Genomic DNA, 25,284 nt, shown 5'->3' with positions numbered 1-25,284 from the left:
TGTGTGTGTGTCGGGGGGGATGATTCCAGAAGGAATACTGGGCCCTCCTGGATGCTTCTTAGCGAACAGGCCTTCCTGTAAGAGCTCTTTAAAACTGTGGAACTCTTTGGAATTCCAGCAAAAATTTGTTCGCCAGAGAAAAATCTAGAAAGCTTTTAGGCTAAGAAGCTGCAGGCGCAGGTTTCTCCGTGGGTCCCTCTGAAGCGATCTGAAGGAAATACCGGGAAACGACGTACCTCGTTCACGCCTGTGTTCTCAGCACACGGTAAGCCTGGGACTGAGTGCATGTGTGAGTCGTAAAGGACACATGTCCCGTGTATGCGTCCCCTGGCCTCCAGAGCAGTGATGGGTACGACGTGGCCCAGCATCTGTCTTTGTAAGGAGCACAGCCACACCCAGTTATTTACGTGCCGGGCCTGCAGCAGCAGAGTTGAGTCGCTGCAGCAAGGCATAGACGTTTACCATCTGGCCCTTTCCAGAAACAACCCGGCGATCCCTGATCCAGGGTGACGTGTCTTGGACCGTAACACGTGCACCTATCACCTGGGGGGCTGGTGACACTGCGGCCCCTGATCCAGGGGCGCCGCTGGTCCCTGAGAGGCTGGGAGCCGGAGCGCCAGCTGCGCTGCCGTGTGACTGCGCCAGGGCTCAGCCATGCGTGTCTCGTTTCTCTTGGTCTTTCCAGGATCGTCTGTGGCTCTGCAGCTCGCAAAGCTGGGACCAGACGCAGCTGAGGAATCAATCACTTTATTAGGAACACTGCAGCGTTGTGAGATGCCTCGCTCCCTCGTTCCTGGGCCCGTAGTCCCCCAGCCTGGCCTCCTGGGAGGCACTTCTCTCCGAGCTTCCTACGAGAGTTCTACACAATTTTGAGTACGTGTGATTTCTTTTATTTTTTATTTTGTTAATGTTTGTTTATTCTTGAGAGAGTGTGAGCAGAGGAGAGGCAGAGAGAGAGAGGGAGAGAGAGAGGGAGACACAATCTGAAGCGGGCTCCAGGCTCCGAGCTGTCAGCACAGAACCTGACACGGGGCTCGAACTCACAAACCGTGAGATCATGACCTGAGCGGAAGTCGGATGCTGAACCGCCGGAGCCGCCCAGGAGCCATGAGGACATGTGATTTCTTACCTGTGTGTCCGCACCCCTGACCCCCTTGTCCCTCTGGGCAGCCTCCAGCCCAGCCCTGCGTTCTCAGTGGCTAAATCTGGAGAAGCAACGCGACCCCAGCCAGAACCCACTTAGACGCGTTCTCCTTAGTCTTCAGGTTGAAAGTCCACACGTAGGTGGGTCCCCGCTGGCAGGTCTTGTACACGGGACACGGATAGACGCTGCGGCTGTCCTGCTTTTCTGCGGGAACGGCCTTGAGGAACATCACGGGCATGGGGGGTGTCAGGTCCTTCAGCGTCGCCTCCGTAATGACCCCTGTCTGGGGACGAGAACACGAGAAGAGCCACCTTAGATCAGACGCAGGGCACAGCCAGCCAGCCTCCTGTCAGAAGACCCAGGAGCTGCGGGCCTGCGAAGGTCCCCAGGCCCATCCCTCACAGCTTCGCTCACGAACCATTGACCCACGGTGAGCGACAGCGGAGGGCAGAAGACATACTTCCGCTGCTTTCCAGCCTAAATCCCTTTCGGAAGGAGAGTTCCTGTATCATATCCAAATTAATCCCTTTGAAACTCGAGCCTCCGTCTTCGTTTCCTCATCCATTTATTTCATAAGCTTATCGGATGCAACCGTTTGCCAGACGGTCATCATGAAAGGCACCGGAGGGTTGAAAGGCGAGGAAGACAGTTCAGATGCTTTAGATTGTGAGGTCCGGTGCTGTCCTCTTCTGCTTCACGCGGGACCGCATCCACCCTCTAGAGCGCTTTGACTTCGTGAGCAGAGCTCTGTTGTATCTTCACTCATGTGACAGGACCCAAATCCTGGAGCTCTCTAGTTGCGGCCTTCGGGGTTTTCGGAGATGTCTCAAAAGAGCGATGCAGCAGTTTACTTTTTTTTTTTTTTTAAACTAATCCTGAGAAATGTTCTGAGGACCAAAACCATTCCTGTATCCAATAAGCATGGGGAAAGCTGCTGACCATACCCTGGGCTTGAAGCTCTCTAGCGCCCACTAGGACACTGAAGACAGGAAGTCCTGGCAGTAAAGAGGAGACTGGAATTTTATTTAACCTCGGACTCCCCAAACTTATTTGACCACGGGACTCTTTTCCTGTCAACCTATTTATTTCCCATGGCCCTAGTGTTTTATGGAATATACTTTGGGAAATGTTGATACAGAGTGATTCACAGATTCTTTATGTTTGCCCTGGTGACTTTCACCCCTGCTATCATGGATAGAGCTTGGCTCATTTTCCATGAAATGTATTTTTTTTTAATGTTTTCTATTTTTAAGAGAGTGAGCAAGTTGGGGGGAGGGGGGTCAGGCAGAGAGAAGGAGACACAGAATCCAAAGCAGGCTCCAGGCTCTGAGCTGTCAGTACAGAGCCCAACATGGGGCTCAAACTCACAGACTGTGAGATCATGACCTGAGCTGAAGTCGGACACTTAATCGGCTGAGCCGCCCAAGCGCCCCTCCCTGACATGTATTCAAAGGGGAGGGTATGCCTTTCCAGTTCCGTTAGAGGCTGGTATGGGGCATGATGACTAATAGAACTAAGGGCAACACTGGGCACCCCCTTGACCCCAACAACAGTGTTTGTGGCAGGCAATGGGAGAAGGGCTAGAACCTTTCTTTTTTCCCCATGTACCATAAAACCAGCCCTTTAAAAATGTACAGTTCAGTGTTTAATATACAGTCATCACTCTGTAATTCCTGGACATTTTCATCACCCCCAAAACAAAGTAACCATTTATATTATATATTTACATATGTCATGAGGAGTGGGGTATTGGTGTCTCCAGTGATTGTGGTTGAATTCTCTATTTGAATGGCATATTTTTTTTTCCATCTCTTAACTTTCAACCTATTTGTGTCTTTGAATCTAAAGTGTATCTTTTGTAGACAGTGTATACTTGTATCATTTTAAAAAAATCCATTCTGCCCTTCTCTGCCTTTTGATTGTAGTGTTTAATTCATTTACATTTAATGTAATTACTGATAAGGTAAGGTTTACATCTGCCATTTGACTATTTGTTTTCTGTGTCATGGGTCTTTATTTTTCCTCAGTTTCTGCATTGCTGCCTTTAGTGTTAAGTAGATCTATTTCAGTGTACCACTTTAATTCCCTTGTTTTTCCTTTTACTATATTAAAAAATTATTTTCCTAGTGATTTCCCCAAGGATTACAATGAACTTCACTGTATAAAAATTGACTTCAGATGAATACCAACTTAATTTCAGTAGTATATAAAAACTTTATCACTGTATATGTTCCTTTCCTTCCCCTTCCTCTGCTTAAGACCTTGTGTTGTTTCCATGATACAAATTACATCTTTCTGCCTATTAGCAGATTTATACCTATTGCTTCCTGCAGTTGTCATTTAAATCAAGAAAGAAGGAAACATGAAAACAAAAATCCATTTGTATTTTCCTATATATTTACATTTGTCATTACCTTTGCTGCTGTTCTGTTTCTTCATGTGGACTTGAGTTTAATGTCTTGTAACTTGTTTCATCCTGAAGGACTCTTTTAAATATTTCTTGTAGGTCTGGTTTGCTAGTGGTGAATTCTCTCTCTCAACTTGGGAATGCCTTAATTTCAGTATCCTTCATTTCTGAAAGAGTGTTACTGGATATGGAATTCTTGGCTGACAGTTTTTCTTTCAGCATTGACTTCCGTTTTACTGTCTTCTGGTCTTCATGGTATCTTAAAAGAAATCTGTTCATCCAGTGGAGGACCCTTTGGAAGTGATGGATTTCTTTCAAGGTTCTCTAGCTTATAACACGTCTATGTATGGATTTCTAAGTTTGTCCTCTTCGGATTTCATTGAGATTCCTGCATGTGTAGTTTAATGTTCTTTTAATCAAATCTGGAAGGTGGCCATTATTGCCTCAAATATTCTTTCTGGCTATTTCTCTCTCTCCTCTCCTTTTGGGACTCCCATTATGTGGATATCGGTATGTTTGAGTATTCCTCAGGTTTCTAAACTGTTCATTTATTTCATTCTTTTTTCTTTCTTTTGTTCCTCAGCTTGGATAATCTCAATCGATGTATTTCCAAAGTTGGTGATTCTTGCCTACTCAAATCTGCTATTGCATTCCTCTATGGAATTTTCATTTACAGTGTTATACATTTCAACACCAGACTTACTACCTGGTTTTTTTTAAATGTAATTCCTATCCTATTATTAATATTCTCTATTCGGAGAGACACTGTTTGCATACTTTCCTTTGGTTCTCTGAACATATGTAAAGGAGCCGATTAAAAGGCTTTGCCCAGTAAGTCTGGCCTCTGAACTTCCTAGGGACCATTGATGTTTACTGCTTTGTCCTTTTTGTGTCTTTGCATGTCTCTTAATTTTTTGTTGAAAACGTGAACATTTAATATTTAATTTTTATTTTTTAAATGTTTATTTTTGAGATAGAAAGTATGAGTGGGGGAGGGGCAGAGAGAGAAGGGGGCATAATCTGAAGCAGGCTCCAGACTCTGAGCTGTCAGCACAGAGCCTGACACAGGGCTCGAACCCATGAACTGTGAGATCACGACCTGAGCTAAAGTCAGACACCTAACCAACTGATCCACTCAGGTGCCCTGAAAACTTGAACATTTTAAATAATACATTGTGGCAACTCTAAAAGTCAGGCTCCCTCCATAGGGCTGATTTTTTGTTCAGTGGGTTTTCTGAACTCTGAATAGTCTGGCTTTGACACCTGCGGCTCCTGAAGTCGCTGGCGCGTCAGCTGGCGGGTCGGCACGGTTGGACAGAGGTTTTCTTAAACACTGGGGCTGGGCAGTCTCGCAGGTTTTGACCCAGGGCCCCGTGCGTGTGTTGGGCACGGCTCGCCCCCAGCGCTCAGCCACCGGTCTAAAAGTCTGCCTTAGCCTCCACTTCCTGCGAGCCAGAAGCGAGCCTACCGGCTCCTCAGGTCTTCCTGGAGCATGTGCACAGCCCTGCCCTTGGACACAGCCTTCCAGGTTTCCAAGGACATGTTGGAGGTCACCTCATTCCCAGCTTCTCCTTTTAAGCATTTTGGTGAGCCTAGGATTTGCTCTACTGTTACCTACTACCTCAGGCAAGCTGTGAGGTTAAACACTTGTCTTTGACTGTTTTCAGTACAAGCCCGCGGGGTGGGAGGAAAGGCGGGTGCCCTGGGTGGGCTCCAACTCAGGTCAGGTCAAGCAGACTTACAAGTGGGGTCTTCCTGGAAACCACCAGATAGGGGAAATAATGACCGTTTCCTGGGACTAGGCCTTGGAAAGTACTCCACTTTGCCTTCTGGAGCTCCTGGATGAGGAAGTGGCCCTGGAGGCTGGAAGGACAGCCCCAGGGCGGCCAGCGGCAGGGGCAGCTCTGGACTCAGTGACCCCGCGCTCCTGAGCACTCCGTGTGTGCCGGGCACTATCCCAGGGTCCCTGCATATGAACTCCTCTTTGTAGGAACTCTTATTTTCCCACTTAACACTTGAGGAAACAGATCTGGAGAGGGAGAACCATGTCCCGAGGTCATGGAGCTAACGGAAGGTGGTGCTGGGATTCAATCCAGCCGGGTGGTTCCAGAGCAAGGCCTGTGCCCTCTGCACTGTCCCTGGCCGCACGAAAGTGCACAAGAGCCTCCAGGAAAGGTCTCCCCGGTCAGAAGGCCCAGGGCCATCCCCTTTTCAGAATCACACTCTGGGAGGCAGTGTGTAACGTCATCGGCCCACAGTGGGCACCCCGAGGCCCACCCCAAGTACCTGCACATCCCAGCGAGCGCCTTCCATGAAGAGGCCATGGACGTAGGCCCCCTCCCGCGGAGGGCTCCGGAAGTCCTCCCTGTCCTTCTTCGTCACTTCGCACTGCAGGGCCATCTGGTCCAGTGGCCACGCGTTCTTCCGGGCCGTGGACTGCATGATGGCGGTCAGGAAGGACTGGGGGTTGAAGAAGCCTGTCATCCACACCGTGGACGGCATGGCGAAGTCTCCTGTCCAGGCCTCCAGCTCTTTGATTCGGTTGAGGAGGTCCGGAAACCAGGCTCCCAGGCCTGCCGCGGAGGGGTAGGCGCGCCTGGCCCAGGTCTCTGGCACCGTGTCTAGGTACAGGGCGTTCTGTAAGTTCTCCATGTCGCTGCTCATGGTCAGCTCCCCCTGCAGACAAAGAGCAGGAGGGGACAGAGTGAGGGGCAGGAAGTCCCTGGAAACAGCTGGCCATAGGGGCCTCTGGCTCGTGGCCTACCGGCAGACAGGAGATAATTCCAGCAGTGGTGACTGTGACTGTCCCTGGCTAATGCTTGATTTGCAAGGTGAGTCCACCCCTTTGTCCTGACAGCAGCTAACGTCCCCTGCGGGCTTCCACCTACCCCGCTGGTGCCAGGGCTCTCCGTCCGCCTCTGCACCAGGCCCTGCCGGCTGCTGCGTGCAGCTCAGAAGCACGAGAGGCCCGAGCCTGGGAGATCTGTGTCCCCCACCAAATCAAGGATCTCCCCCAGGACCAAGGTAGGAGATACACAGCCAACTTGAAGGAACCCCCCTCCAACTGCTAGGTGCGATTTGTAAAGAAAGGTTACATTGGAAACCATCATTAGATTCGATTTTGTAACTTTGGTTATGACATGGATCTCCAGAAATTCCTTTCCTTTTTTTTTTTTTTAAATGTTTATTTATTTTGAGAGAGAGTGAGTGAGCAGAGAGGGAGAGAGTGGGGGTGGGGGACAGGAGACAGAGAACCTCTGCCCGCGCAGAGCCTGATGCGGGGCTCAAACGCACAAACCATGAGATCATGATCTGAGCCGAAATCGAGAGTCAGATGCTTAGCTGACTGAGCCACCCAGGTGCGCCTCCGGTTTCGTGAAGGCTCCATCTGTGTTGCAGTGGGTAGTGCACAGGGGTCAGGGTACACAACAAGGCGTGCATTATGGGCTGGATGTTTGTGTCTGCCCTTCCACCCGGCACCCAAATTTCCGCGTTGAAATGCTAACCCCCCTCCCCCAGTGCGATGGTACCAGGAGGTGGGGCCTCTGGAAGGCTCCTGGGACGGGAGGCGGGGCCCTCACGAGTGGGATTAGTGCCCTTACTATAAAACCCCACAGACCCTCATCGCCCCTTAGGTCTTGTGAGGACACAGGAAAAAGACGGCTGGCTGTGAACCGGGAAGTCGGCCCGTCCCGGTGCCTCTGGAGGTGCCTCTGGCACCGGGAGAAGTCGGGTTCTGTTGTTTATACGCCACCCAGTCTGGTATTGGATTACAGAAGCCTGTGTGGACCGAGCCAGCTCGGCTCCCCTAAGTGCAGACTGCTAGGTGTCAGAGAGGCCTCCCTGCGCCTGCAGTCACCTTGCCTGTGGGATGGGACGCTGGACCGCGTCACCCTGCGTCCAGCTCTTTCTCCTGCCTCCTGGAACGGTTAAAGAAAAGTTAAATATACCTCCCTTAACGGTGAACGTATTTCGGGTCCTAAGTGACAGCTAGAAACTAACCCTCTGAACTTTATGAACTTCACAGAGAGACTGTAGCTCTTACTCTCTATGCCCCGGAGTCGAGTGGCTGGGCTATTTTCAGATATAAATACCTTCGTATTTTGAAGAAAAGCTAAACATCCCCATCAGACCAGTGCCAGGTCGGCCAGCCCGAATCGCGGAGGCTTTCCCCTCAAGAAGATAGACCCTGTTACAGCGACAGAAAACAGATTTCCCTCCACGTCCGCTCAGCTGCACGGAGGTGGCTCACCCGAGCAGACGGTGGTCAAGGGCTCCGGGGCCCCTCCCCCCGGGTCCGATGGGAGGTATGAGTGTCCCACGTCTGCCCTCCAGGTTTATCGCTTCTAAACACCCAAATTAGGCGAACAAAAGTTCCTTCTGGTAGATTTCCCCAGGGTCTTCGACATGAACAGAAGTTGAAACAAAAAAAATGTTCTCTTCCCTGGGCTCTTTACTTCAGAGGACACTTCTGAAAAGATGCTCCAAGATACGCCTCGTGCATTTGAGCCAAAACCAAGCTCTGAGACAGTGCTTTCCTCATGCCTGCAGCTGTGTGGTAATTGTTATATGTAGTTGATAATTAGGTATTGGTAAGGTTTACCAAAAAGCTGATTATTTAATAAAACAGCATTAAGTTTCAAAAGTAAATTTAGTGCAAAGGGAAAAAGTAAATGACCAAACCCTCTCTTTTATGAGACCCCGTCTGTGTAACTATCCAGGACCTTCATCACAACAAGGAATAAACATGATCAGGGCAGACATCCTTGCTTGCTTCCAAACTTGGAGGGAAAATGTTCTCTTTCACCATTAAGAGGGACTAGTTTTCCTGAGATGTCTTTTATTTGGTTGAGGAAAGTCCCTTTTCTTAGTTTTCTGATATTTTAAATCAAGATTCAGTGTTAATCTTTGCCAGATGCTTCTTTTTCCCTTTATGAAGCTGATCACATGGTTTTCTTATGTAGTGCATTCATACAGTGTACGCCATCGATTGAGTTTTCAGTGTTAACGCCAGCCTTGCAGTCCTGGGATGAACCCACGTGACCGTGAGGTGTTATCCTTATGTTGTAGGCTTTCATTTGCCAACATCTTGCTAAGGATTTATGGTTTTTGGGTTATGAGGACTATTTGTTCCCCATTTTCTTTTCTCACGGTATCTTTGGGTTTTCTCATGGTATCTTATGGCCTCATAAAATGCATTGGGCAGTGTTCCCACTCAGCTTTCTTATTTATGAAAATACTCTGTGAACCAGGTCGTACACAGACGTGCGGTCATCCAGGCTCTGCTGCTGCACGGGCAGCGCACAGGTGGAGCAGTCAGCATCGCTCAGCAGGGCTCTGGGACTCTCGGAGTGCTCGGTGAGCACTGGCTTCCCCGTGAAGTCACCAGCGGCCTCAGCCCTGACAAGAGTCGGCCTGTCCTTTGAAGCTCTGAAGCCGGCCATTGCTTCTCTCTAGTTATAAAAAGTCCAGGATGGCGTCTCCTTCCAGCAGAAGGCTGTCTTGTCTGCACTGAAAGTCTGTTGCTTAGTGTGGCCACCTTCACGAATTACCTCAGCTCGACCTTCTGGATAACCTGCTATCAGAACTTGCTGCTTCACCTTGTGCTTTGTTGTGGACATGGCTTCTTTCCTTAAACCTCCCGAACCAACCTCTGCCAGCTTCTGACTTTTCTGTAGCTTCCTAACCTCTCCCAGCCTTCGTGGAACTGAAGGGAGTCACGGTCTTGCTCTAGATTAGGGTTTTGCTTAGGGGAAGGTCGTGGCTACTTTGGTTGTCTTTCTAGACCACTAAGACCTTCTCCACATCAGCAATAAGGCTGTTGCACTTTATTATCATTTGTGTGTTCCCTGGAGTAGTCCTTTTCTCATTTCCTTCTAGATCTTTTCCTTTGCATTGACAACTTAGCTAACTGGTGCAAGAGGCCTAGTTTTTTGTCTTGTCTTGTCTTTTGACATGCCTTCCTCAGTAAGCTTAATCATCTGCAGGTTTTGATTTCAAGTGAGAGATGTGTGACTCTTCCCTTCATTTGAACACTTAGAAGCCATTGTAGGGTTATTAATTGGCCTAATTTCAATATTGTTGTGTCTCAGGGAATGGGGGGGCCAGTGGAGGGGGAGAGGAATGGCCAGCCGATGAGGCGGTCAGAACACATAAACAATTGTCAATTGAGTTTGCTGTTTCATTGTTTTTTTTAAATAATTAAAATTTTTTTTTAACATTTTAATTTTAATTTTGAGAGACAGAGCGTGAGTGGGAGAAGGGCAGAGAGAAAGGAGACATAGAATCCAAAGGAGGCTCCAGGCTCCGAGCTGTCAGCACAGAGCCTGATGCGGGGCTCGAACCCACAAACCGTGAGACCATGACTTGAGCTGAAATTAGACACTCAACTGACTGAGCCCCCAGGCGCCCCGAGTTTGCTGTTTTAAATGAGCATGGTTTGTGCACTCTAGAGCAATTATGTTCATAATATCAAAGATCACTGAGAGCCATAACAATACTGAAAAAGTTTGAAATATTGTGACAATGACCAAAATGTGACACAGAGAAATGAAGTGAGCAAATGCTGTTGTTAAAATGATGCCTGCAGACTTGCTCAATGCGCGGTTGCCACAAAATCTGTATTTGTAAAAAATTCATTATCTGCAAAGCTCAGTAGAGTGAAATGCAACAAAGTGAGGCATGCCTGTATTTAGCTTTCTTTTGTGAAAGAATTTTGTTTTGTCTTTGGTCAAAGAAGAGTTCTGAGTTTATCATTTTCTTCTTGGTGCTTTTACTCTGGGACTTTCATGGTCTCTCTCCACTCTGTGCCTGGCGTCGCTCCCTATGAGAAGTCCGCTGTCCTTTTTCTCTTTGCTGCTTTGCACACAGTCCACCCCCACCCACTCCGGTCCCTCGGGTTCCCCCAGCTTCATTATGAGTTACCTTGGCAGAGTTTTCATTGGGTGTATTCTGCATGGGGCTTGTTGAATCTCTTGTGCCTGTGGGTTTACAATTTTTGTCAAATTTGCAAAACCGTGGCTATGATTTCTTCAAGTATTTTTTTTCCCATCCTCCCCTTTACCTGTGTCCTCTGAGATTCCAATTATTATATGTTAGACCATGAGATCAAGGTGAGTGTTGTGCGGTTTACTTTTTTAAGGTAGTTTTTCTTTCTCCTTCACTTCAGGTAGTTTCTTCTGCTGTGTTTTCATCAGCTGCAAATCTTCTAAAGTGCATGTTTCATTCAGCTACTGTATTTTACATCTCTGTAAATTTCATTTTTATCTTCCATTTGCACTTCATCATGCTCTTATTTTCCTGTCTTCTTCAGCATACAGAGCAAACTTACCATCGGCTCTTAACCTCCCTGCCTATGAATTCCATCATCCCTGCCATTTCTGGCTCCATTTCAACTGACCCACTTTTCTCTTGGGTGTGGATCGGATATTCTTGCTGCTTTCCATGCCTGTAGTTTATGTGAGACACTACGAATTGTACATTTTTGAGAGCTGGATTTCGCCGTATTCCTTTAAATAGTACTGGGAATAGTTTTGTGGCCTGTGGGGAATTTACTTGAAACCAGTAGGTCTGTTGGAGGCTTGCGTCTCGGCTCTGTTGCGGGACGAGGGTGGGGGGGGGGAGATGGTGCAGACCAGCCTCAGTTGCTGCCCTTCTGAGAATCCTCCCGGATGCCTCCTGCTTTTGTCTTTCTCTCTGCTCCAGCTCGCGGGACCACAAATCAGTCCCAGCTCTGCATGAGCTCCGAGAATTTTTCTTTCTGCTCCTTTGTCATGGGTTTCTTCCAGCCTTGGGTGGATTTTTCTCACTCCTGTGCCGAGCACAGCCAGCAGAGATTCCCCCAACTCTCTACCCTGTGTGGAGGGATCTCTGCAGATGTCTGAGGCTCTGTCCCGGCGGCTCCCTGCCACAGGCCTTCTGCTCTACAAACTGCACCACTGTGGCCCGGGGGTGTCTCGGTGCAGCCCAGCTGCGGGGCTCCCTTCTGGACTGTAGCCCCCAAACTGCGTCCACATCGTAAGTTTATGCAGTGCAGAGGCTGCATTTCTTTGTGTCACAGTCATGTCATTATGCACTTGTCCAGACGCTGGGGGTGTACAGCACCAAGACTGAGCCCTAGTGTAGACTGCGGGCTGTGGGTGATTGTGACCAGTCAGTGCGGCTCCTCAGTTGTAACACACGGACCACTCTGGTGGGAGCTGTGGAAAGCGGGGCAGGGGTATGTGGGAGGGCTCCGTACCTTCCTCTTAATTTTTCTGTGAGCCTAAAACTGCTCTAAAAACTCTTATAATAAAAAAATGCATTACTTAATTTTCAACACCATTTGGAAATCTGGAATCATGTTGATAGAGGAACATAAAATGTAAAACTTGGCTTTCCTAAAAATTTCTCACATTGGCTTGTAATATGATGTTAATTCATTCTGACAATGGTTTTGCATTTGCTAATTGAATGTGCAAGTGACAGAGCCTTAGAGAATGTGCTCTCTCTGAGGTGTTGCCAGTCGGAGAGTGAAGAATGACTTAGGAGAAGAGGAAGCCATTCACCTTGCAGTTAGGTTTCTGAAGTCAGTATTCCCGTGACCTTGAGTTGAGGTAGGTATGACTCACTTTCGTAGTAGGAGCTGAGAAGAAAAGAGAAAACCTGCCCTAAATTCACTAAATGTGACCTATGTCCTTTTCTTAGAAGAGGAGAGTATATACTCTAGGACAGTATTTCCAGAAAGCTGTTCAGAAAACATCAGTTTCTTGGGTGCGTGGGTGGCTCAGCTGGTTAAGTGTCTGACTTCGGCTCAGATCATGATCTCACGGTTCGTGGGTCTGAGCCCCGTGTTGGGCTCTGTGCTGACAGCTCAGAGCCTGGGGCCTGCTTCAGATTCTGTGTTTCCCTCTCTCTCTGCCCTTCCCTTGCTCACACGCTCTCTGTCTCTCAAGAATAAATTTAAAAATTAAAAAAAAACAAACAAAACCAAAACCCGCAGTTTCCTAAGGTGCTGCAGATTTGCGGAGGCCGGGGCAAGGCAGACAGGACATTTCTGTGGCCACGCTCTGGGGAAGTGGGCCCTTCTCAAGGACTCAAGCGATACTCTCATATAGAAACCTGGTCACATTTGTTCAAGCCCAATTTTCTCAAATTTTTCCCGCCTGGATCCTGTGTGACCCTGATTGGTACCTGTACTCGCTTATAGGTCAAGAGTCCAGAGGGAGAGAACTTAGAGAGCAAATGGACTCCCTCTCAAGGGGCTGCACCATGACCCCGTCCTGAAGGTCCGTTCCTGTCTGCTTTTTTCTTCCCTATGAAAATGGCCTCTGCAACCAGCTTTCATTTGCATGAAACACAGGAGGTGAGGAGACGGGGCGGGCAGTAGGAATGACACGGGCCTGCGCCCCTTCTGGCCTGGCTTCCAGCCCGCCCGGCTGGGTGTTCCGAAGGATTCTGAGGGAGTGCCGGAAGACTGAGGCGCGTGGGCCAGGGTGGCTGCCCCATGGGTGGTGACCGGAAGCCGTGAAAGGGCCGAAGCAAGGCCCCCTTCAGCCTGCATGTGGAGTCCACACATGGTGGCTCGGAGTAAAGAGCCGAGTGCTTCTCCCAGTCTGCCAGCCGGACCTCGGTGTGAGCATCCTTCATGTATTTAGAAACTCATCTTGTCCATTTGCTACCGAGAGCACAGGGGAAAAGTCTGATGTCCTACAACATTTGAATACTCAGGGGTGCCTGGGTGGCTTAGTCTGTTGAGCCTCTGACTCTTGATTTCAGCTCAGGTCATGATCTCACAGTTTGTGAGTTTGAGCCCCACGTCGGGCTCCGTGCGCTGGCAGTGCAGAGCCTGTTTGGGATTCTCTGCCCATGCCTGTTTGCTCTCTCTCAAAAATATATTTATTAAAAAGGCATTTGTGTAATCAAGAACGACTTCCGGCCCTCCCCGGAGTCTAGGCTCCCACTGGAGGGCACTGCCCAAACACCGGATCACGTAAGCTGCACGTGTGGGTGAGGTGTGTCATTTTAAATTTTCTCAAAGCCACATATGAACAATTAAAAAGACTCCAATGAACTTAATTTTCATAATATATTTCATTTAACTCAATATATCTCAAGTGTCAAATATTTTAATATGTAGTTAATATACAAATTAATAGGACCATTTATATGTTTTTGTCTTAGATCATTGAAATATGGAATTTATTTTTACTTTTTCGTGGAAAATTTTCCCTTTGAATTCCAGTGTAGTTAACATACAGCGTTCTCTTAGTCTCTGGTGTGCACTGTAGGGATGAACAATTCCGTACAGTGCTCACTGCCCATCACGATCAATGGTCTCCTGTCCCCTTCTCCTGCTTCCCCACCCCCTTCCCTCTGGGGACCGTCAGTGTGTTCTCTGCAGTTAAGAGTCTGATTTTTGGTTTGTTTCTGTTTTCTCTGTTCCTTAAATATCACATATGAGTGAAATCATACAGTATTTGTCTTTCTCTAACTTATTTCACTTAGAATTTTACCCCCTTGATCCATCCATGTTGGTGCAAATGGCAAGATTTCATTTTTTTTGGCTGAGTTATATTCCCGTGTGTGTGTGTGTGTGTGTGTGTGTGTGTGTGTGTGTGTGTTGTGTGTGTTACATCCTCTTTATCCACTCTTCTATTAATGGACACCAGGGTTGCTCCCATAAACAGGCTATTGTAAACAGTGCTGCAGTAAACTTAGGGCTGTATCTTTTTCAATGAGTGTTCTCATATTCTTTGGGTAAATATCCAGTAGGGAGATTACCGGATCAGAGGGTAATTCTGTCTTGAATTTCTTGAGGAACCCCCATACTGATTTCCACAGTTGCACCAATTTGCATTCGCACCAACAGTGCACGAGGGTCCCTTTTTCTTGACTTTTTTTGGGTGTGTGTTTTGGATTTTAGCCATTCTGATAGATAGATGTGAGGTGAAACCTCATTGTGGTTTGATTTTCATTTCTCTGATGATGAGTGATGTTAAGCATCTTTTCATGTGTCTTTTGGCCCATCTGTGTGTCTTCTTTGGAAAAATGTCTGTTTTCTGGCCAATTTTTTTGAAGCTTTATTTATTGTTGAGAGAGAGAGAGCGCACATACAATTGGAAAAGGGGTGAAAGAGAGAGAGAATCCCAAGTAGGTTTCATGCTGACAGTACAGAGCCCAGCACGGGGCTCTACCCCATAAACTGAGATCATGACCTGAGCTGGAATCGAGTTGGATACTTGGCCGTAACTGACTGAGCCACCCAGGCCCCTGCCCATTTTTAACTGGGTTACTTAAGCGTTGAGTTGTATATTTTGGGCACTACCCTTTATCAGATATGTCATTTACAAATATCTTCTCCCTTTCAGTAAGTTATCTTTTCATTTTATTGTTTTCTTCACTGAGGAGAAGCGTTTTATTTTCATGAAGTCCCAATAGTTCTTTTTGCTTTTGTTTCCCTTGCCTCTGAGACATCCAGAAAGCTGTCATCACGGCTGATGTCAGAGAAGTTTCTGCCTGTGTTCTTATTTTCTGGTTGCAGGTCTCACACTGAAACCCCGAATCCACTTTGGGTTTGTTTTTATGTATGGCACTAGAAAGTGTCTAGTCTCATTCTTTTGTAACTGTCCAGTTTTCCCATCACCATTTGTTGAAGAGCTGTTTGCCCACTGGATATTCTTGCCTCTTTTGGTGAAGGTTAATTGACTGTATAATCATGGGTTTATTTCTGGGCTTTCTGTTCTGTCCTGTTAATCTGTGTGTTATTTGTGTGCCAGTACCATGCTGTTTTGATCCCTACAGTTTTGTAATGTAACTGGAAATCTGGAATTGTGATGCCTCCAGCTTCTTCATTCTTTTGTGGTTCCACACAAACTGTCGGCTTGTCTCTTCTGGTTCTGTGAACAAGGCTGTTGGTATTTTGATAGGGATTGCATTAAATCTGTAGATTGCTTTGGGTAGTACAGACTTTTTAACAGTATCTCTTCTTCCAGTCCATGAGCATGGGATGCCTTTCCCTTTGTGTCATCTTCAGCTTCTTCCGTGTTTTATTGTTTGTAGATGACAGGTCTTCCACCTCTTTGGCTAGGTGTATTCCTAGGTATCTTGTTATTTTTGATGCAATTATAAATGGGATTGTTTTCTTAATTTCTCTTTCTGTTGCTTCACTATTAGTGTATATAAATGCAACAGCTTTCTGTACATTGATTTTGTATCCTGCAACTTTATTGAATTCATTTTTCAGTTCTAGCAGTTTTTTTGTGAAGTCTTTAAGGTTTTCTTTTCTTTTTTTTTGATTTTTTTTTCAAATGTTTATTTTTGATAGGGGTAGAGAGCAAGCAAGGGAGGGGCAGAGAGAGTGGGGGACAGAATCCCAAGCAGGCTTGGCACAGAGCCTGATACAGGGCTCAAACTCACCAACCATGAGATCATGACCCAAGCCAAAACCAAGAGTTGGATACTTAACTGCCTGAGTCACTCAGGTACACTTTTTTTTTTTTTTTTTTTTTTTTTTTTTAATCTTTAAGTAGGCTTCACACCCAACATGGGGCTTGAACTCACGGTCCTGAGATCAAGAGTCTCACACCAGGCGCCCCTTTAGTGTTTTCTGCCTAGAGTATCATATTATTATTCTGCAAATAATGAAAGTTTACTCCTTCTTTACCAGTTTGGATGCCTTTAAATTTTTTTCTTGTCTGACTGCTGTGGCTAGGACTTCCAGCACTATGTTCAATAACAGGGAGGAGAGTGGACATTTTCTCTTGTTCCTGACTCTAGGGGGAACGCTGTCAGGTTTTCAGCACTGAGGATGATGGAGGATGATGTTCAAGCTCTGAGGTTTTCATACACGGCCTTTATTATGTTGAGGTGGGTTTTTTGCAACCCTACTTTGTGGACAGGTTTTTTTGGTTTTGTTTGTTTTTTTTTAAATCACAAATGGAGGTTGTACTTTATGAGGGGTTTTTCCTGGATCTATGGAAAGAATCATGTGGTTTTTATCCTTTCTCTTATTTATGTGAAGTGTCCTGTTGATTGATTTGTAATTCTTGAACCACTCCTGCATTTTAGGATTAAATCCCACGTGATTCCAGTGAATGATTTATTTAATGTTGGATTCAGTTTTCTAGTATTTTGTTAAGTTTTGCACATCTCTGCTCATCAGAGATATTGGCCTATAGTTCTTTATGTAGCATCTTTACCTGGTTTGGGTATAATGCTGGCCTCGTAGAGTGTATTTGGAAGTTTTCCTCTCTCATTTTTTGAAATAGTTTGAGAAGAATATGTATTAACTCTTCATTTAATGTTTGGTAGAATTCACCTGAGACTTTTGTTTTTCTGGGAGTTTTTTGATTACTGATTCAATTTCATTGCTGATAATCAATTTGTTTAAATTTTCTATTTCTTCATGATTCAGATTTGGGAGGTTATATGCTCTTAGGAATTTATCCATTAGTTCTAGGTTGTCCAATTTGTTGGCATATAGTTTTTCATAATACTCTCTAATAATTCTTTTTATTTCTGAGATGTAAGTTTTTATTTCTCCTTTTTCATTTTTGTTTTTTTAAGTAGGCTACACACCCACCATGGAGCCCAACATAGGGTTTGAACTCATAACGCTGAGATCAAGAGTCAGATGCTTACTTGACTGAGCCACTCAGGAGGCCCTCTCCTCTTTCATTTCTGATTTCATTTGCATTGCCTTTCTCTCTCTTTTTTTTAAATGAATCTGGTTGAAACTTTATCAGTTTTGTTGACCTTTTCACAGAATAGCTCCTGGTTTCATTCAACTGTTCTATTGTTGTTTTTAAAAATTTTTTCCATTTATTTCTGCTCTAGTATTTATTATTTCCTTACTTCTTTTAGTCTGTTCTTTTTCTAGCTCCTTTAGGTGTAAGGTTAGGTTGATATTTTTCTTCTTTAGATAGGCCCGTATTGCTATAAAATTCCCTCTTAGAACTACTTTTGCTGCATCCCAAAGATTTTGGACTGTTGTATTTTCATTTGCTTTTATCTCCATGCATTTTTTTATTTCCTCATTGATTTATTGGTTGACCCATTCACTATTTAGTAGCATGTCACTTAACCTCCATGTATTTATTTGTACTCTTTCCAGATTTTTTTCTGCTAGCAGATTTCTAGTTTCATAGTGTTGTGGCCAGAAAAGATACATGCTCGGACTTAGGTCCTTTTGAATTTGTTAAGATTATTTTGTGGTCTGATACGTAATCTAGGTGCGCTTGAAAAGAATGTGTATTCTGCTCTTTTAGAATGGAATGTTTGGTGAATATAGTTGTGAAATCCATCTGGTCCAATGGGTTTTTTTACCTTCCTTAAAAAGTTTTTAATGTTTATTTATTTTTGGAGAGACAAAGAGTGTGAGCTGGGGAGGAGCAGGGAATGTGAAGCAGGCTCCAGGCTCTGAGCTGTCAGCACAGGGCCCAACGCGGGGCTCAGACCAACGAACCTCGAGATCATGACCTGAGCCGAAGTCAGACACTTAACCCAGTGAGCCACCCAGGTGTGCCCCCTCCTTTGTGTGTGTGTGTGAGTGTGTGTCTGTCCTTCAAAGCCACTATTTCCTTGTTAACTTTCCATTGATATAAGTGGGTCTTTAGAGGCCCCTCCTATTATTGTAATACTATTGGTTCCTTTTTTAAATGTGTTATTAACTGTTTTATGTATTTGGGTGTCTCCACGTTGGATGCAGAAAAATTAGCAAGTGTTACATTTTTTTTGAATCGTCTCCTGAATATCTAATGAATATCCTTCTTTGTCTCTTATTGCAACCTCTTTCAAAGTCTATTTTGTCCAATATTAGTGTTGCTACCTGGCTTTTTTTTTTCACATCCATTTGCAGGAGAAATGCTTCTCCACCCCTCACTTTGAATCTGCATGCATCTTTAGGTCTGAAATGAGTCTCTTGTAGGAAGCATATAGCTGGCTCTCGTGTTCTTATCCAGTATGCCACCCTGTGTCTTCTGATTGGAGGCTTTCGTCCATTTACATTCAAAGAATAGTGGACAGGTATGTGTGTGTGTATTGCCATTTTGTCACTTGTTTGGTGGTTGTATTTGTAGTTCTTCTCTCTTCCCTTGTTCTCTCACTGTACATTGGCTTGCTTTCGTGATAGATTTGGATTCCTTTGTCTTTACTTTTGCACATCTGCTACTGGGTTCTGACTTGTGGTTACCATTAGGTTTGTATTAAACATCTGCCTATCGCCGTCTGTAGGAAGTGGATAGTTGTTTCAGTTTCAACCCATTCTAGAAGCGCTACATTTTTACTCCTTTCTCCCTCACGTTTTAGGTATATGGGGTCATACTTTACTTCCTTTTCTCTTCTGAACCCCGTGAATGACTTTTATAGATACAGCTAACTTTACTGCACTTGTGCTTCCTCCTTTTCCCGCCCTCGGGTGTCCGTCCCCTGCCACAGGGGACTTGCCACCTCCCCGGATTGGAGGGGTGGGTCTTCAGAGTGCCAGCTGGGGAGACGCTCCTAGCAAGGTTTGCGCTGGTGTCCTGGGGAAGGGGGCCCGCAGCGCGGCACTGAGGCGGTGGCTCACCCACCGCAAGAGCACGTTAGCTACTTCCTGCCGGTGGCCTTGGTGGGGGAGGGGAATGGCACTTGGCAGCTCCTTTGTCCCTGGAGGAGCCCCCTAAGGTCTCTGTCCCTCCAGACGGGCTCTGAGATGAGTAAACAACCCTCCCCGATGCCCCAGGAATTTTTCAAAACCCTGCTTTGATGTTGGGGCTGCACAGACTGTCTTTTGTCCTATTTCTTTAAGGGACTCTGGTTCTCCCAGAGCAGAGCCTGCTGATTTTCAAAATCCTAGGTGTTATGTTCCGCAGGCTGTAAGAGCTCCTACAACTCGCCACGGTGGTTTTCAAAGCCGGAAGTTATGGGGGCATGTCCCCGCTGTGGGAACGGCCCCTGGGGTGACGGCCTGTTTCTCCCCCTTCTCCGCACCGCATCTGTGCCCTCCCTGCCCTCTCTACCTTTAGTTGTGGAGTCCGTTCTGCCCGTCTTCAGGTCATTTTCTGGGTTATTGACACAGATGTGAGTGTTACCTAGTTGTATCTGTGGGTGAGGTGAGCTTCCCAGCCTCTTTCCTACCTACGGTGTTTCATTTCTGCTTACAGAACATCTCAGTGTGGACTAGCCACATGTAAAGTACTAACCTGTCATTGGCTGCTAGTGTAGACAACACAGGTCTAGGAACTGGGCTCCTCGTATAATTTTCTACCCAGGCAGAGGATTTCCCGGGCCCACTGCCATCCGTACATGGCTCTTCGAAAGTTATACCTGGCTGTTGTTGTAAAGAGATTGGCCTTTGGGAGTTTGGTACATCAGACTTCTGTGCATTTGGTTGGTGGGAGTCAGTACCTTTGCCCAATCAGCTTGGAGTACTCACAGGCCCTAGTTCTCCATTGTGTTAAGGCTAGGAGCCAGAGGTCTTTCCCCGCCCCCCCCCCCCCAAGTTCATTGATTTTGAGAGAGAGTGAAAGGGAGAGAGAGAGAATCCCAAGCAGGCTCCGCAGCAGCAGCACAGAGCCTGACGCTGGACTTGAGCTCACAAACCATTGAGATCATGACCTGAGCCGCCTGGGCGCCCCTTGGAGCCAGATGTCTTACTGTGGCGAATTCCCAAGGCAGCTCCTCTCTCTGGGAACATAGTTGTGGCAAAGTGACGTCTCTTAGGCGGCTCCCCTTCCTTCCTCTACTGTGTCTGTGCGTTGAGCCAAGGCTTTCTGGGTAGACTTATGGCTTCCCATCCGGCCAATTGGGAATGGTTACAAACACAAGGTTCTTCACCATAAACGCTAAGAGTATCGACTCAATGATTTAAAAAGTTAGATGTCTACTACCTTTGGGGCCCAGTCGGGGCAGAGCACCTGGGTCTGCCTTTCGGGTGTGCTAGGCAGTGCGAGTGGCCCTCTGTCCTCCTGTGTGCCCCCTGAGCCACTCCCAGGACTTTAATGTGACAGTGTCCCAGGGAGATGGATGGCTGAATCTCCTGTGAGCGCCCCGCCCGGTGAGCTGGTCGCCAGAGCCCGTCTCTCTGTCCCAGCAGCATCCGTCCGGCAGGGAGGGAAGCCAGGAGCTGAGCGGATCCTCACGGGTGGCGGGGCCCTCCCTGGGGCAGTCCTGGTCAGGTGAGTCCCTTTTCTGAACTCTGCCGCCATCCCTTCGCCCCCTCATCTTACCGCCTCCTTCCACCGACTTGTCAGAACACTGCCAAGGGTCACCTGCTTGCTGCTGAAATGTACCGGCGACCGGGCCAGTCTGGGGGCCTGTCCTAGTGAGGCCGGCTCGGGTCCTGATCTCACAGTTCGTGGGCTCGAGCCCCGCATTGGGCTTTGCGCTGACACTGCAGATGGGGCTTGCTTGGGATTCTCTCCCTCCCCTGTTCTCTCTCAAAATAAATTAATACATCAACTTGAAAAAAAAAAATGTTCTCCAGCTCCCAGAGGGACCAGGAGAAAAAGGCCACAAGCGCACAGCTGTCCTGACTGCTGGGGGCTCCGTGTTCAGTCACCACCGTCTGAAACTCCCCACACTCACACGTACTCACCTGCATGCACCATCTACTCCGGCCGAAGCAGGTAACTCTTGGGGCAGAGCTAGGGTTCCTCTGTTGGAACCTCTGGAAGATTCTTCTCCTTGCCCCCACCAATTTGTCCCCAGCCCCTGCCAGCCGCTTTTCCTGTGTGGCCTTCCCTCCTCCTGCATCTCTCTGCGTGCCTGGTGCTGGGCTCTGCCTGGTGCTCCTTCCGGAGAGGGAGGCCCCCCCATTCCGTCTCCCTGCTCGGACCCGCCCAGCATGCTCACCGGTCAACTGTGCTCTGACCAGATGTCCTCGCCCACCCCTCCCTCTTCGCACAGGGACAAGCTGTGATTCCTGACGCCCAGCCACAGCCACGGCTCTTGGAAGAAAAAGGACCGAATGGATCAGAAGATGGATGGGCGAGGAGACTGCACAGATTGCACGGATTTGATAAGCTGAGGCTGCAGCAAAGCTCCTGGAGGTGATTACTGAGACAGACCTGCGTAAGGATAGGCCAAGTCCTTCTGCACATTTGAGACTGTCCTATGAGACTCTGCATGTCATTTGATCACAAGCTGTATGTAGTTGGAAACACGACCAAACACTGTCTTCAACATGCCTGTCTGTCCTTTCTCTTTACTTCCCTCCATCTAAACCGGCGGGTGACAGGGCATGGGGCGGATTAAAAAAAGCCCACCAACGTAGATTTTGCAGGCTGTTTCACAGTGTATTTGTGACAAAATGCACAGCTGTTGTCACTGTGGCTGTGGGACTCGAGAGCTGTGCCCCAGGCCATAGCAGGTCACGCCCCGGACCGCCAGGCCTGGCTGCGCATCTGCTGCCAGTGTAGACAGACAGCAGTCCCCTGCCCCTGAAAGCCAGCATGTCCCCTGGGTCACCTATCATCGGGGTGTGGTCACCAGAGCGCTCATCCATCAGGGCTCGAGCTCAGGGTCATTCTAAACATTCTAGGTGAATTAACTTATTTAGTCCTTCCCCAAAGCCTTGAAGCAGGACCAGGATGCCTGGTCTCCGGGCGAAGCAGCTGAGACACAGTGAGACGCAAGTCACTTCGTTAAGGTCACAGGGCAAGGAAGGTGACCCCAGGGCAGTCTGGTTCTAGAACCTGTCCTTTTTTTTTTTTTAATGTTTATTTTGAGAGAGAGAATTCCAGGCAGGCTTCCCACTGACAGTGCAGAGCCTGACTCAGGGCTCAAACTCACAAACTGTGAGAAAGAGTTGGACACTCAACCAACCGAGCCGCCCGGGCGCCGCTAGAACCGGCACCTTTATCCAGTGCTGCTTTGCCCCCCACGAAAGCAACATACCCTATGTCATCAGAAGACGCCGGGCACTTGCCCCTCGCGCTGTGGGCTCCTGGGGCAGCTCCGCGCGCTCACGAGCCGGCCCGGCTCATTCCCACCTTCCCAGCTTCTGCTTCAGAACCCTGCAGCTTGGCCTGGTGTCTGGGAGCGGCGCCTCCCGGGCATTCGGATCTCTATAGGACAACTCTCCAGCGTCCCCCGCGCACGGGAGCCCCCTCTCCCCAGGGGGGTCCAGCTGCGTCCCCTGGCAGGCGCCCCTTGCCACCAAGACCTCAGCCGCTGTACCTTTAGGCCGAGGTCCAGCTCCCTCAGCGAGCGCCGGATCTCCCGGGTGAGGGCGTTCATCCGCTCACACTCCTGGAGGGCAACCACGGCGTAGGGCGTGCGCTCCTCCACTCGGGCCAGCAGCTCCGGCACGTTGAACTCGTCCGGCACTCGCTCCAGTATTTCCTCCAGGAGGACCTTGACCTGCCCCACAACAGGAAACACAGGATGAAGGAGGGGTTCTAACCCTCCAGGACTCCATGCCCCTGCGATACAGCGGTAAAGACATCCACCATCCACCCCCGGCCGTTGCACTATCTACTTGCATCACATATAATATATTCACACGCTCCCCTCGGGGTTTCCATGAGGCGGCACCGCGGTTTCTGTCCTTGGGCTCTGGAAGGAGCAGCCCTGTCCCCCCTCCCCAGCCCCACGGTTCCCTGACCACACGAGCTGTCAGCTCATTAGACCAGGGGACCCAGAACCCCCAGGATGCCTCTCCCGGAACGCTGGGACTCCAGCACTCGGATCCTGCGTTATTCTGGGGCAAGTGTTTGGAGGCCGAGTTGGCCATTTTGAAGGAAATGAATGAGCCCAGGAGGTCTGTCAGCGAGAAAGAAAAATACAACAAATGCAGACATAATAGCACACGTGGCCAGTGGAGAGGGAAGGAGGGGGCCGGAGAGCTGGGCTCCCGGCGCACCGTTCTGCCCACGGCCCCCCTCTTCTCCTCCTGGGAAATCCCTTCCTCCCCCGTTTGGGGTCCAGTCACCGGGCCCCATCCTCCCATGGTCAAGGTAGGCCAACCAGATCATCGCTCCCAGGGGCACAAAAATTTGAATCCCTGACTCGAGATTCAAACACAGATTCACACACAGTGGCTGGAACCACTGAGAGTGCCCCGTAAGGACCCAGAGCCCCTGGGATGTCTGCCTTCCTTAGGTCGGTCCCTTTTGACAGAGTGGGCTACTTCTTGCCCGTTTCACTGAAATTAGTCTCTGTCGCTTACAACCAAAGAGCCTTGGTTGAGGTAATACTGTTCCGTTGTGCGCTATCTGCGCGAATATAAGCCATCTAGGTCTCAGTCTTTTTATCTATAAAAATTTCCAAGAGCGTCTTTCTCCACCTGCGCCCTCTCCCCCAAGTCCCAGGGCTGATGCAGAGATCAAATCGAGTGAACGGACGGATGTGACAGCATCTGAAAGTTATACAGGACCACAGAAAGGATTATTAATATTCACCCTGCCTTGTATTGTGAACGCACAATACATTCTGTAAGAAAGGAGCTCAGGTCTGAAAAGAGAAAGTAAAAGCTTATCTCCCTCTCACAAAGGGGTCTCTGGCGCCGTCACAGCAAAAACCAGAACAGAATTTTACCAGTACCTGAAAGCTGCCGCCAGGGGTAGAAGACAAATGGCTAAAATTATATCCTATTTCTATCGCCAGAGCTGAATTTGAAGAAACAGCCTTACATCGGACATTACGCACAAAGAGATGAAAAGACAGTCTGCAGGTGCTGTCCCCAAAATACACTGGACACGGAGAAAGAGAGTTCTCCCGTGTCCCGATGAGGCCGAGCAGGATCTGGAGGCCAGGCCTGGGGACGAGGAGGCTGCCAGGGAACGGGGCAGGTGCACAGACCCGGAGAAGCCCACGGGCCCTTCCGCCGGGAGGAGCGGGTTGCAAGGGATGTGGTCCGATAGCTTCCACGAGCGAACTTCTCTGCCGTTTTGTTTTCCTCTATGAGAAATCTACGCTTGCCATAAAAATACAGATACTCATAAGATTAGGGGGAAAATCCTCCCACAATTCTTCCCTTGAAGGAAATCACTGTTAACTGTTACTTTCTTTATAATTCCTGTAGGCGTCCTTCAGCGCACATAACCATCTGTCCATTATCCACCCACATGTCAGTTTGTCTGTCCTGTCTCCCTCCCATCTCCCTCCTCTCTCTCCATCTATCGCTAATGGAGTCCGATCACACTTACTTTTCACCTTATGATAAATCCTGGACACACTATCTTGTTAGGACATGTAGATTTGTCTTATTTTTTTTTAAATACTATAGAGCTTAGATATATACTGTTATATATAAATAGCAAATCTGCATGTAATAGTATATAATCTATATTATGTCACTGTTTTGGTGCGCCATAACTTAAGAGGTCCCTTCCCCTGGGATGGACACTTGGGCAGTTTACTGCTTGTACAACTGCAGACAGTCCTGGAATAAACAAACATACATGAAATCTGTGTACTTTTGAGTATTTCCACTGGTTGAATTCCTAGAAACAGAATTATGGGTAAAAAATATGAACATTTTAAATTTTAGCAGCTGTTGTTCTAGAAGTTAAACCTCCACAAGGGGCGCCTGGGTGGCTCAGTTGAGCGTCTGACTTTGGCTCAGGTCATGGCCTCACAGTTCACGGGTTCAAGCCCCGTGTCGGGCTCTGTGCTGACAGCTTGGAGCCTGGAGCCTGCTTTGGATTCTGTGTCTCTCTCTGCCCCTCCCCCACTCATGCTCAGTTTCCCTCTCTCTCTCTCTCTCTCTCTCTCTCTCTCTCTCAATAAATAAACATTAATAAAAAAAAAAACCTCTCCACCAAACAGGGAA

General features: G+C 47.9%; 1 protein-coding gene across 1 annotated transcript in view; it reads right to left on the bottom strand.

The window, feature by feature from the left end:
• Nucleotides 1-1,015: 1,015 nt before the first annotated feature.
• Nucleotides 1,016-25,284, bottom strand: part of DNAH9 (dynein axonemal heavy chain 9) — a 319,797-nt gene continuing 295,528 nt past the window's right edge. Inside the window, exons 67-70 of the mRNA XM_029928843.1 lie at nt 24,054-24,282; nt 22,689-22,985; nt 5,838-6,227; nt 1,016-1,427 (exon numbers count right to left, since the gene is read on the bottom strand). Of these exons, the coding sequence (XP_029784703.1) occupies nt 1,200-1,427; nt 5,838-6,227; nt 22,689-22,985; nt 24,054-24,282 (1,144 nt within the window). The 3' untranslated portion in view covers nt 1,016-1,199. The remainder of the gene's footprint in view (nt 1,428-5,837; nt 6,228-22,688; nt 22,986-24,053; nt 24,283-25,284) is intronic.

The sequence above is a fragment of the Suricata suricatta genome, chromosome 17, assembly GCF_006229205.1.
Source record: "Suricata suricatta isolate VVHF042 chromosome 17, meerkat_22Aug2017_6uvM2_HiC, whole genome shotgun sequence".
NCBI lineage: Eukaryota > Metazoa > Chordata > Mammalia > Carnivora > Herpestidae > Suricata > Suricata suricatta.
This window is presented reverse-complemented; position numbering and strand designations above follow the sequence as displayed.